The 13,689-nt window shown below is 43.4% G+C and overlaps 1 protein-coding gene across 6 annotated transcripts in view; it reads right to left on the reverse strand.

Annotated features, from left to right (window-relative positions):
* Positions 1–5,879: 5,879 nt before the first annotated feature.
* LPIN1 (lipin 1) overlaps positions 5,880–13,689 on the reverse strand; it is a 235,402-nt gene continuing 227,592 nt past the window's right edge. For all 6 annotated transcript variants that reach the window (XM_068280284.1, XM_068280285.1, XM_068280288.1 and 3 more), the window contains one exon: positions 5,880–12,099. In XM_068280284.1, the coding sequence (XP_068136385.1) occupies positions 11,940–12,099 (160 nt within the window). In that variant the 3' untranslated portion in view covers positions 5,880–11,939. The remainder of the gene's footprint in view (positions 12,100–13,689) is intronic.

Here is a 13,689-nt window from a genome sequence, read left to right on the forward strand (position 1 = left end):
AATAATAATAATAATAACTACTCTAAAGGTGCATACACACATCAGACTATAGTCTTTGGAAAATGAAAGTGCACAGACCAATCTTACCACCCTTCTTCATGTAGTATGAGAGCCATACTCTATACAGTCTTTTCTATGGAGCTGAACTCCACATCAGAAAAAAATCTTTGCAAGATGCTGCACACACAGATGCTGTACAGACACAAAAGATCGGTATCTGCAAAAGATCTGCTCCTGCCAAAAATCCATTCCTGCAAATTGCAATGATAGTCTATGAGATCTGCAGATCATCATACACACATGATTTAACTGACATTCATCTGCAGATCAAGCAATCATCTGCAGATCTGAAAATCCATCCTGGTGGATCTGATCTGCAGATGAATGTCAGTTAAATCATTTGTGTATGATGATCTGCAGATCTCATAGACTATCATTGCAATTTGCAGGAATGGATTTTTGGCAGGGATAGTCTATGAGATCTGCAGATCATCATACACAAATGATTTAACTGACATTCATCTGCAGATCAGATCCACCAGGATGGATTTTCAGATCTGCAGATGATTGCTTGATCTGCAGATGAATGTCAGTTAAATCATGTGTGTATGATGATCTGCAGATCTCATAGACTATCATTGCAATTTGCAGGAATGGATTTTTGGCAGGAACAGATCTTTTGCAGATACTGATCTTTTGTGTCTGTACAGCATCTGTGTGTGCAGCATCTTGCAAAGATTTTTTTCTGATGGGGAGTTCAGCTCCATAGAATAGGCCTTGAAGGTCTGGCTCTCATACTACATGAAGGGCTGTAAGATTGGTCTGTGATCTTTCATTTTCCAAAGACTATGGTCTGATGTGTGTATACACCCTAAGGCCTGGAACCCACTAGAGCAGTTTTTGAGCGTTTAGGGAGCGATTTCAATCGCTAGCGATTTCCCTAAACGCTCTGCCAATGTAAATGGATGGGACAGATTCCACTAGAGCAGGGGTCCCCAAACGTTTTGGGTCGAGGGCCGGGACAACATACTTCAGACTGCTGGGGGGCCGGAGTATACATAAAATGATGCAGAAGTCTTTGCGGGCCAGACAATGAAGCATACCCAGGGGACAACCTGCAGTCCAATTGGACAGCAGTGTCACCTGATGAGGAATTTGATTGGAAACCAGCGAATAACTGCTTTCTGGCTTCCATGTGGATGGGTGGTGCCAGCACTGCTATTCTATATGTGGACCACCAATATTTAAAGATGTAGCTGACCGCATCTATAAGTAATACAATTTGTGTGTGTGTGTTGGGGCGTAAAAAACCCTCACAGAGCCACATTCGGCCCGTGGGCCTTAGTTTGAGGACCACTGCACTAGATTGATTGCGGCTAAGGAAATCGCAGTCACAGGACAAGCAGCATTTTGAGAAGGTTTCCATTCTGATGAATTGTATAGGAGCAGGGAAATCGCTTGCTCCCCCCACCCCCACACTGAGGCTGGAACCTCTCTCCCCTCTGCCTCGGCCTGGCCTATGAGTGCTTGTATATTGATTTTGCCATTTACTAATTGGAAAATCAATTGCCCAAAAGGTGTGGATCAGCTTGTGTAGATCAGGCCTTATAGTAGAAAGGGAATGCTTATTATTATGCTTATTCCCTGCCTGATCACCATCTGGTGTTTATAGGTATTTACACAGATCATTGGAATACTTTATTCCTACCCTTCAGCCCTGCACAGAATGTATTTTTATAGTGGCTGTACGCCTGTGGGAAGAATGAAGCAAGGCAAATATGCAATTCTGCAATATTCATATGACAGCACAGCAGAGATTTTCATTTAGGTGTTTAAATTATGTATGGGCCCTTTTTCAGCATAGTATATTGCGCCATTCATCAGTGAAGCTCTGAGGCTAGTAAAAGCTATGGTGTGACTATATTGTTTATTACACATCAGACAGGAGGTTGGAGAAATACTACCAGGAGTGAAGAGATGGCACAGTATCTATAGAAGCTGAAGGGATCCATCCTGCTTTGAAAAACTTCTCAAAGGCTTAAACTATGGAGAGTCCCTAGAATAATCGTGAGCAAGGCCAGATTTATACTTTTTGTGCCCCTAGGCCACAGGTGTTGAACTCCAGGCCTGGAGGCCCAATTCCATGCCAGTGTTTAGGATGGACTGAGAAAGAGAGGAATGTGTTCTACCTGATGGACCACACCTTTCCTGATTCAGACCCATCAATTAATTTGAGCTGTGTCAAAAATGTGTGAGGACCTCGGCCCTCGAAGGACCGGTTTAACATTCCTGCCCTAGGCCAAGTATGTTGAGGCTCCCCTTTCATGTGCAGGGGCACCCCTCCCAGTCAATGTGCAGCCGCCGTTCCATGTGTATCATCCACGTACAGCAGCCCCTCTCTTTCATGTACATCTCCCTTGGGTATCAGCTTCTATTTTTCATGCGGTTCTCCCCATTTGCAGCCTCCTCTTTCATTTCCAGGTGCCCCCTTAGGCTGCAGCCACCCAAAGCCTGGGCCTTTGTGGCCTTTCCAGACTTCTGTCCCTGATTGTAAGCACCGGTATAGTGAAGAACCAGTACTTGTGGAGATGTACTGGCATTCCTTGTACCAATAGGAATTCTGAGCAGGCATAGACACACAGGTGCCTGGGGCGATAGCTGATCGATGGGGAGATCAAGGAGCTATTTTTAGCAGACTGTGCTTTATGCTGTTCTTATGCACAACCGCTAGCTAGTTCCATTAAAACATAAATGAATGTTGAGTTATCAGTATTATCCATTTAGGCATTAAAATGACCAAAGGATGTCCGAATAGCAATGATTGGCAGGTACTTTTCTTGATTCTTTTCTTAAAGAAAACTTGTACTGAAAAAAGTTCCCCTAGGGAGTGCTCACCTCAGTAGGAGGAAGCCTCTGGACCCTATCGAGGCTTCCCCTGTCCTCCTGTGTCCCATGGCGGTCTCGCTGCAACCCCCGGAACGCACAGGCGACAAATCCGACAGCCTGTGCAATATTTACCTTTTCGGGCTCCAGCGGGGGCGCTGTTGCGGCTCTCCTGACGGAGATAGGCAATAATAGCCGATCTCCGTCGGGTCCGCTCTACTGACTTGCGTCTGCACAGCAGACGGCTATTTTCACCTATCTCTGTGGGAAGAGCGGATACTGTGCCTGCGCTGGAGCCAAAAGGTAAATATTTACATCGCCGCCGCTCCGGGAGGATTTTTTCCGCCGCCGTGGGACCGAGGAGGACGGGGGAAGCCTCAATAGGATCCAGAGGCTTCCCCCACCCGAGGTGAGTACCCCCCAGAGGAGTTTTTTTCATTACAGATTTTCTTTAATGATTGAAATATATGCCCTGTTTGTGGCCTTTTATTCCTACCACGGTGTAGACTTCCATCAGCCCTGTCGCCTCGCTGCTCTTGCCATTCGCTTGCTCCGCTGTGGCACTGACAGCAGAGCTTCCATATCTCACTCAGGAGCCAATTTCATAGGCTCTTGACCGTGATCGCTGTGAGCAAATCACAACACAAAATAGGGAAGGGCCAAAGCTATCTGGTTAGGAAAGGGTTCAAGTGAACCTGAACCAAGTAAAATAATTTAAAATAAACACACAATGTAACTGCAAATTAATATTACATACTTACCGCAATATCAGTTCCTCTCAGAAGTGCATTATTCGCTTCTAACAACAATTCCTTCCAATTCCGACTAGATCTAGTCAGACTTGTCCCTCTAGAAGCTGAAAGCCATGTGTGCTGCTGCCCTTCATGCAGCCTGTTACGAATGCTTTGGTTGCAGTACCCTTTTAAAAAGGAATTTCATTGACAAGGTGTGAAAATATCACCTAGGAGAAAACTAGATTTCTAAAGAAAAGGGACGAGCCCACCTAGAGTCTTCTGCCTCTACCTTTCTGTTTGTTAGGAAGATTCCTCTGCAAGGCCTTATTGTGATTACGAAGGGCTCTTACACAATGGGAAATTGCGTTGCAGGGGACGTTAAGGTCGCATAACGTTCCCCTAACGCAACGCATGGTGGTGCTAAAGGTGGACGCTACATAAAGCAGCGTTATGCGGCTCTTGGTGCGCTGTTTTCGTTCGATAGAACCGGCAATGATTCATATGAATCAATGCTAGCAGGCAGGGAACTGAGAATGATTCATATGAATCATTGCAAGCAGGCAGAGAATGATTCATATGAATCATTGCTAGCAGGCAGAGAAGGATTCATATGAATCATTGCTAGCAGGAAGAGAACTGGCAATGCAGTGCAGTGAATATTAATTAGCCATGTGGCTAGGCAAAATAGCGACTCTCCCCTCCTCCTCTCCTGCACACAAAAAACAATAAAACATAACTGAGCACGTGCAAACAGTCTAACGCGGCTAAAACCGCATCTAACGCACAGCATGCTGCACTGTCATAGAACGTGCAGCGTTACAATGTATGCGCACAGCATGCTGCACTGTCATAGAACGTGCAGCGTTACAATGGGCACTGTGAACAGCCCATTGATTTTTCATTGCTGTGAATTGGGCTGTGTTACAGGCTGCTCTAACGTGCGCCTGTAACGTCTAACTGTGAAAGCAGCCTAAAAGAACAACTTTTTTTTTTTGCCCATTCCCAATATTAACATGAGGGTTTTGGAAGAATTTACCAATGCACCGCTAACATTTATTCACTCAACTAATATAAGATTATGCTGACTACAACAGAAAATGTGACAGACATTTATTTAATCATGTTTTTGGTGTGCTGCTATTTTGCCAATATGAAAATCAAATCTCGACTAAAACGTAAAACAAATCTTGCCAAAAATGCCGTTAATGCTGGGAATACAAGGTTTGTTTCTGCCGTGCGTTTCTCCTCTCAATCGTTTTCGCCGCTAGATTCTGCAGTCAATTCTCTTATCTTCCGCTCGTTTTTTTCATCTTTTTCCATTCGCTTCTATCAGAAATCGAGCAACAAAAGGGAGATCGGACATGTCGGAAATTATCTATCGAACCATCTGATCACGGCAAAAATGAACAGTGTATTCCCAGCATAAGGTTCACAAATGATGCTTAATGTGCGCGAAGTGTGGCAGCTGACATATTTATCTGCTTTTAAAGAATGCAAATTTCCTGGCTGTCCTGATTATCTTCTGCCTGTAATAACTTTTAGCCACAGACCCTGAACAAGCATTGCAAACTTAAGAGCCAGTCAAGTAGGAGTTTTAACTGGTTCTGGTTACGTATCGGTTAATTGGGTAGCCTGTGGCATCCTTGCTTGCAAATTAAGCCATATGGCCATATCAACCCACATCTTGCACGGACGAAGGCCAAAACGGCCTGAAACTGCTGGATCAGCCGGCTCTGCAATATCAATAGCCTGTATATGTTCCTTGTGTTTCAGGGACATAAATAACTGACTTGCATACTTCCTCACTAGGAGTAACATCTTACTCAAGTGAAGTAGATGTAGATGCACATAGGAAAGGCAATAGAAAGCCAGGCACTCAATAACCATAGACTTTATTATCCTCACATGGATCAGTAACACATCACAAGGCAGACTACGGACAGCAGTGGAGGTATGGCTTGCAGTCTGACAGTCGTTTCGCAGACAAGTTCCACTTCGTCAGAGGCCAAAGATTCCTGGCTGCGAAACGGCTGTCAGGCCACAAGCTGTACCCCCACTGCTATCCGTTGTCTGCCTTGTGAGGATAATAAAGTCTATGGTATCCAGTGCCTGGCTTTCTATTGCCTTTCCTTTTAACCTGATTTACTGTTAGCACAGGTAACAGGACTTCATTATACGCTACTGCTGCCTATCTAATGCCAGCAACTTTTTCTATTTATGAGAGTTGCACATTGGAAGCAAAAATTTATACTCATCACAAAATGCATTATTATTATTTTTTTATTTAGGTAAAATTTCTATTAATTTCTCACATTTTCCATGTACTGCCAGGTGGTGGAGCTCCAAACAATCTTTCAAACAACAACAAAAAAGTCCTAATCATCTCTCTTTGTTGTGGCAAAGTATAAACATAATAAACTCACACAGGTGCAACAAAAGAAATCATCCAGTAACATCATCTTCACCATTGTTGTAGTAATCACAGTAGCCCCCTTTTACTACATACGGATACAGTATAAAAAGAAAGACACTACAATGCTGTTTGCACCTTAATACATTCTTGCAGTAAATACATAATCACTAAAAAAAAAAACTATACAGTATATAGGAGTCTACCATTGAATAATATATATAGATTTTGTTTGAACTGAAACCAGCATTACTAAGTAAGCAGCCAATGATTTTCTTTCACAGAAAGAGTATAGTAATGTCCACGCAACATTCCATACATTGTCCTTTGGAAGCCGGTGAATGTAGGTAGTGTGCATATGAACTGCAAACTCACTGATAAACAAATACATTTTGCACAGCAAAATTGAAGCATAGGGGGAGGGGGAAGAACTAATATACTGTGTCCCAAGCTATGCTAGGCAATGAAATGGAATCTGAAATGAAAAGAAACTTATGATATAATGAATCTTATGTGTAGTACAGCTAAGAAATAGAGCGTTAGTTAGCAAAGAAAAGAGTCTCGGTGTTTCCAGTACAGGAAGAGATAAGAAACTTCAGCTGTTCTCTACGCAAAATAGCATCTCTGAGCTCTCTGACCAAGCTTGGTCGGCTGCAGTGCTATTTTCTGAAGCGCTTATCTCAACCTGTCTCACCATTTGTTTAAGGCTTTACTGCAGGGAAAGTTCAAAGGGTCATTAGCTCTGCTCTGTTTCACAGTTTAAAATACAGTGTGTAGCTTGTAAACTGCAAATATTAGAGAATGATGTAATGTTATAAAAAAAAAAAAAACTAGCTATATAACTGAAAGCAAAAATACGACACGCTTTTCTTTGCTACTAATGTTCTATTAATCATCCATATTACACACACAATTCATTACATCATACTTTTTTTTTCGCTTCAGTGTCACTTTAAAGAGCACCTGAGGACCATGTCATGTTGTCACCACAGTAACGATCTCTGTGTAGTCTTTACTTGCCCTCACTTATGAAAATCATCAGTGTTAAAGGACCGCTATCATGAAAAATTTAAAATGTTTGAATACGTATATATAAAATATACATTTCTTCTTGAGATAAATGCACTATAAGTTACGTTTTCCCTATGCTGCTGTCACTTACAGCAGGTAGTAAAAAGCTGATGGATCTGACAGGTTTTGGACTAGTCCATCTCCTCGTGGGGGGATTCTCATTAATACCTTTATTCTCTACAAAAAGCACTCCCTGAAATGGATGTATACCAAGGTAACAGACAGCTTCCCTACTTTTTTTTGAACGCTGAGAATCCCCCGTGAGGAGATAGACTAGTCTAAACCCGGTCAGATCTGCCAGATTTTCACTACCTATTGTAAGTGAAATCGCCATAGGAAGAGTTATTTATGGTGCATTTTACTCTGGGAGGAATGTACATTTTACCGGTATACAGTATGTATGCATTTTAAATTTTACAATTTTTCAGGATAGTTGTCCCTTAAAAGCCCCTGACTGTTACCTCCACACACCCTCCAGGGCTGATATAAATCAGATATGAAGGCTGTGAGGAAACAGTTGTTTTTATCGCAGACGCTTTGATACGTGAAGCCTGCGGAAGCTATGAAATGACATGAAGAAGCAGCAGAAGGGGACACAGTATCTATAATAAACAGAAAGGAAAAGTATATTATCAGCAATAGCCATGTCCCTAGCACCACGCTCGTACTGCAGCTCAGAAAAATAAAGCACAATGCTTCCTATAGAGATTATCTACTCTTCCCTCAGCCAGCGCTTGCTAGGCTTACTAGGCAGCTCCATTGAGCTTCGTGTACCAGTAGTGAAAAACGGAGTCTGTGTTGACAACGGCGTTCAAATACCAGCTGTCATTTTCTGGATCAAAACGAAAGAGACTGACGATCCTGCCAGAGTTGTAAATCTATTTAGCGTGGGCTAAGCCACGTACCTACAACAAAATGGCCGCCTGTGACATTTAGCCTTCTAGCCTACGACTAGTCTGTACCAGATTCCTTGGCAGCAGAAACTGGAGGAGAGCAGCGAATGGCTGACTAATCACATGTTGGCGTAACAATCCAAATAAGTGCTTTACTGATAAAGTGCAAACAGAGGCTGGTTTATCAACTACTGTACTCCTGACAGAAATAAGCAAGTGAAGAATCAGCTCATGTTTAAAGTGCTCCACCATCTGTTTTTACTAAAAAGGTACTCCCTTCTTCCAGCCGGAATTTTCTCTCAGAACGAGTTGTTTCTCCACTGTAGGGAGAAGTGGCAGCTCTTCACAAAACAGGCTGCATCTGAATGGCTAACAGCATAAGTGTGCAGAGCCCAAGTATAGGCAGGATACACATCTTGCATTCAAAACATATGCACCAAATAGTGAAGGGCTGCCACCTCTCCCTGCTGTCTAAAAAATGTAAGTTTACCTTATGGCTAGCTGCTCACATTTGATATTTTATGTTTGCAATCCTTTTTTTTCAGAGGTTAGGGCTCTAGTAGTGCATAATTGTTAGCATCTGCAAGGTGTGTATGTTGCCTCTACGGGGCTCTGCACTCCTCTGTTGGTAGTCACTCCCATGTGGCCTGGTTTTTAGATGCGGATATTTCTCCCCAAGTTCCTTCACTGTGGCAACAACTTGCTCCAGTTTTATGCTAGGTACACACTGAAATTTTATGGTCGATTTACTGTCAAATCGATTATTTCTAACATGTCCAATTTGCTTTCCAATCGATTTCTGTGCATTTTCCGATCGTATTCCGTTAACTGTAATAGGAAATCGATCGGAAAATGCTCGGAAATCAATCGGAAATCAAACATGACATGTTGGAAATAATCGATCTGAAGTGAGCATGGCATTTGACAGTGCTACGTATTCCCTGTTACACACACCCACATGTTGATGGTGGTACACAGTGCAAAGGGCTATAGCATCTTTGGTGCCACTAACTTACAGAAAACTTCTCCTCAACTTGTCCTGAGCACGCCCCTTGCGTTTCTCTCCCCTCATTACCCGCTAAAATGCCCCGCCCCTTTCCATGGACCAGCACAGCTACTTAGACCTTACAGTTCCCACAAAACGCTTTCTGCCCTGCTTGATGAATGCAACGATCAGCCTCTTCTATCACAGACATCCAAAAGAGTACAAGAGGAGTTTGTTTCAATTATAAACTATGCCCTTCCCACCACCTTTTTCTCAACTCACTTTTACTATGATAGATTTAAGTGTTTGTGCTCAGCATTACTTTAAATTAAGAGCCAACGGCAGCATAGATGTTGGGGTGCTCTCCCACCCCAGGTGCACTATTCGTAACTAATATTTTGTAGCTCTTACAGAGGTTGATTCACAAAGCTTTTCTCCAGAGCTTTCTCCCCTTACCCTTACCTAGCTTATGAGGTAAATTGATAATGAGAGGTAATTCACCCGATAAGCAGATGAAAGATAAATTAGGAGATGAACGGGCCTGATACATGAAAGGACTGGTCACTCTGCCGTGCGCAAGCAATGCACACACATTTTACTGGCCCTAACGCACTACCTGCTACTCTGTTAGCGCCACGCACGTTCCCGGGATAATGCATGTGCCGCTATGGTAACGCATGGCTCCCAATGCTTAGCTGCGTGCTGTGATTTTATATAAAGCGGTTTTGCAGAGCGATTTGTTTTTTCACTTCCTGACGCAAGCCAGGAACTGAACTCTTTGACCCGGTAAAGAATAAATACAATGTATTTATTCTTAAAAGCACTGGGGAAATTGCTGTCCAAATGTTTTCCCTATACCTTCCATCGAGCAAAAAACGCTCAGAAAATGGTACAGGCAGCACTTTGCTGAGCGAATCGGGAACAAACCGCTCAGATGTGAACTCTCTCATAGGGAATCATTGCACAAGCTTTTTAGGGCGATTTTCAAAATCGCCGGTGCTTGAAAAAAGGGCAAAAACGCCCTAGGTGTAAATGAGTCCTTAAAGTGCATCTATACTGAGAGATTGCTGCCATTAATGACCAACATCTAAAAAATGCTGCTTCCCTGGTTGCGTGCTGATCCTCTGCATTTCCTACTTCCTGACTCACTAAGGGCCGGTTCACACTGGATCGGATGCAAAAGGCGGATGTGTTCCGTCCATTTTGCATCCGCTTGCATCAATTTCACGATCTGCGCCACGTCAACTTGATCACGTGTCCTGCGTCGATCACGTCCACCCGTACGCATTGCCACTCACGTGCCCCACCACCGATCGTGGTAGGAGGCTTGGTAGCGGCAGCCAGGAGACAATAGACCAATTCCTCCTAGCAATGGAGAAAATTTTCATTGGTACACTATGAACCAATGAGAATTCTCCCTGTGACTGAGGATTCCTATTGTTTTTTTGCAGCCCAGTGGAGATCCCCATGCATCTGCCGGCCGCTGGGCTGTGTACAGGGACTGAGCAGTGGCTGGACACGTGAGTATTACGTCATGGCAGCGGATCGGCGAAGTGGACGCAACGTTCTGATAGGCTTTCATTGAATAAATTTTTCTGCCTAGGAAAGTGTACAAAGTTTGGAATCGGAGTTCCACTTACTGCAAATCGGCAAGTGGAGGCGGATCCTATTTTTAACATTTGTATTCGCTTCTTGCACTAAGCGGAGCTTAAAAACGTCCAAACAGGTTTTTTAAGTAAGTGGAACCGGCCCTTAGCCAGGAGTAAGCAGATCCAGCGCTCTGACTTCCCAGCGCCTTCCATTAGCTGCATGCTTTCTGCAGGTTCTGTGACTGGGGAAGCCTGAGGATCAGGATGCCAGGCAGCGCAGCTTTCACAACCTCTCAGTACAGGTTCACTTGAACTTTCCTTTTTAATACACCAATTCAGGATTCCTAGCAAAGCAGTGTACACGCCCTATATCGTCAGATAACAGCAGGGGCCCTGACACTATTCAGCCCCTATATGTATTAAAGCGGAGCTGAACTCAGAACTTCCTCTCTGCTCAAAAAGAGAACAGCAAAATAGCCTTAAAAGACTCTCTTTGTTACAGCTGCTACAAATCCTGCAATTAATCTGCAGTGTGTCTACTTCCTGCTTTCACGGGAGCAGCGGTAGGGTTAACATCCTTTGTTATAAATTAGCTTCTCTGCCAAGGCAGCCAGCAGACACAGCTGAGAGATCATATTCCAGTTGTGATTAGTCACAGATGAGGGGCAACTAGACTGGCTAAACTCTCTAAATACATACAGGGTGCATTTCTCTTGGTTTTCCTTCTGTCCTGTGCAAGAGTTCAGGTCCACTTTAATGCAAAAGCATTGGATTTTTTCCCCCCTCCGCAGGGACAGCCTGTAAGTACTGTGACACCCTGATAAGCATTAGATAAACAGCGCAATTTGCAGCTTCTCACTCGTCCAGCCGGAAACACTAAGAGCCCTTTAAAAAGCACTTATAAATCCTGTCGGTATTCCTGTACACGGAAGCCAGTCTGACGGAACCTGTAAATAATAAATATACCCTACCTAAAGAAATTCACCTCTAACTCTGGAGGGGGGACGAGAGGAAAACCAGGCCGGATGGATTTAATTGCATATTCCTTCACACTGCAGAATCTCGCAGCCTTGATACTATTTTGAGATGGAGAGTGATCTCCCAGAAGCCTCCAGTGCAGGAAGGAGGGAGCAGGAGAGGAGTGTTGCATTTCAGTACAAACATACAGGCCTCCAGCCATGTACATCCAAGCGCAAATTACTCATGTCAATCAATACTTTTCTCAGTAGAGCTAAATTCTCTATAAACCTTCAGGAAAATAAGACGCTCTCTCAGCTGAGTTATTTCAAGTCAAAAATAGTTTCTTTCTTTCGCCGTGGCTCTCTTCAGAAAGAGGATGAAATGTTGCCGGGTTGATTAAAACAGGGGCTGCTATTAAGAGGCCGGAGGGTGGTCCTCTTGGTTTTCGAAGGGTAGCAGTGGTTCTCTCCAGTAGGTGAATTGGCTGAAGGTGTCGGAGCAGGGGAAATCCGAGGAGTGGCTTCTCCTGAGCAGGGGGAAGACGTGATCCACCACCTCACACAGACGCACGTAGCTGAAACAATAGAGAGATTATTCATATGAGCGGCAGAACAGAGACAATTACCAAGTCAAACCTGTCCTCCCGTTGACAGGAAAATTGCAGAGCTATATATAGGCACAATGCAAAGCATGTGGTGCAGGAGGTCTCTCAGACGATACAGGTGTGAGAGAATGAGTTCTGGAGTACATTAAACCTCTGCTGAATTGGAAACCGTTAAAGCGGACCTGAACTCAGAACTTCCTCTCTGCTTTAAAAAATAAGCAACAGCATGGCTGTTGGCATGTATGGCTTTGACCTTTAAAGAAAAACTTTACCAAAGTTCTTTGTTACAGTTGATATAAATCCTGCAATGAATCTGCAGGGTGTCCGCTTCCTGCTCTTATGGAAGCAGACTAAGGGTCCATTCACAGTTGAGCGGGAATTTCGCGATTTCCCCTCACCGTAAACTCCCAAAACGATAGTGTTAGGGATTTTTCCGCGTTAATCGTTGTGATTTTAGGTGTAAATGGAGCCTTAGGGTTAACAACCTGTGTTTACAAATTAACTGCTCTGCCAAGGCAGCCAGCTGACATGGCTGAGAGATCAAATTACACTTGTGATTAGTCACAGATGACGGGGGAATTAGACATGCTGCACTCTCTAAATACATACAGGGTGCATTTCTCTAGGTTGTCCCTCTGTCCTGTGCAAGAGTTTAGGTCCACTTTAAAAATATGAGCAAGGACCCTTTTTCTACCAGCTGCTTTCCAATTTAATTACTGAGGCGCATGAGTTTTGAAAGTCGCAAAGGGCATGGCGATTAAAATATTAATTGCGCTACCCAATTACACTGATGCATTTTTTTTTTGACCAATCGCAAAAGCACCGCATGTTGCATCTTTTCGTGCGTCTGCAGTTATCCCGCATTCATTTTTTCAATACCCACCGAAAATCACAGCAAGAAACACGCTCTTTTTAAATTAAGAAAATGGCAATCAGGTGGCAGCGGGTCTGTGATGCTGATCGGGATTTTAGGTGGAAAGTCCCTTCGGCAGCCCTCACACTTTCCCCTGCGATTTGTGACCACGTTCTTATGTGTTTTTATACATTTAGTGATTCTCCATGCTGCAGTTTTGCGGTTGCGAGTCGGCTTTTGTTTATGCGCGTTTTCTATGCAGTTTTTCCGAATGGGATTTTTACATGCATTCCAATAAAGTTACTTTACACAAGAATGTGCCACAGCCACACATGGAAGCTGATTTCTCTCTAGATTTTTCCAAACCTCTGATTTTGAATGAAATCCGCTGGAAAACGGGACAAACAGATTTTGAATAATATGAGCAGATTGTGTAGGTAAACTCTCACTCTACATGGAAGTAGTAAAATTGGCCTGGTACACACCTTCAATTTTGATTGGCCAATCACTGACCAATTTTACCATCTATGAGAGCTGACCTACATACTGCTCATAGTATTAAAAATCTGTTGGCCTCACACTACATGGAGGTGGTAAAATTGAACATATATTATAATGGGATATCAACCTAAATATCAACCTAAATAGGTGGTAAAATTGGTCAATCATTGGCCAGTGAAAATACAAGGTGTGTACCAGGCTATAGG

The sequence above is a fragment of the Hyperolius riggenbachi genome, chromosome 4, assembly GCF_040937935.1.
Source record: "Hyperolius riggenbachi isolate aHypRig1 chromosome 4, aHypRig1.pri, whole genome shotgun sequence".
Taxonomy (NCBI): Eukaryota; Metazoa; Chordata; class Amphibia; order Anura; family Hyperoliidae; genus Hyperolius; species Hyperolius riggenbachi.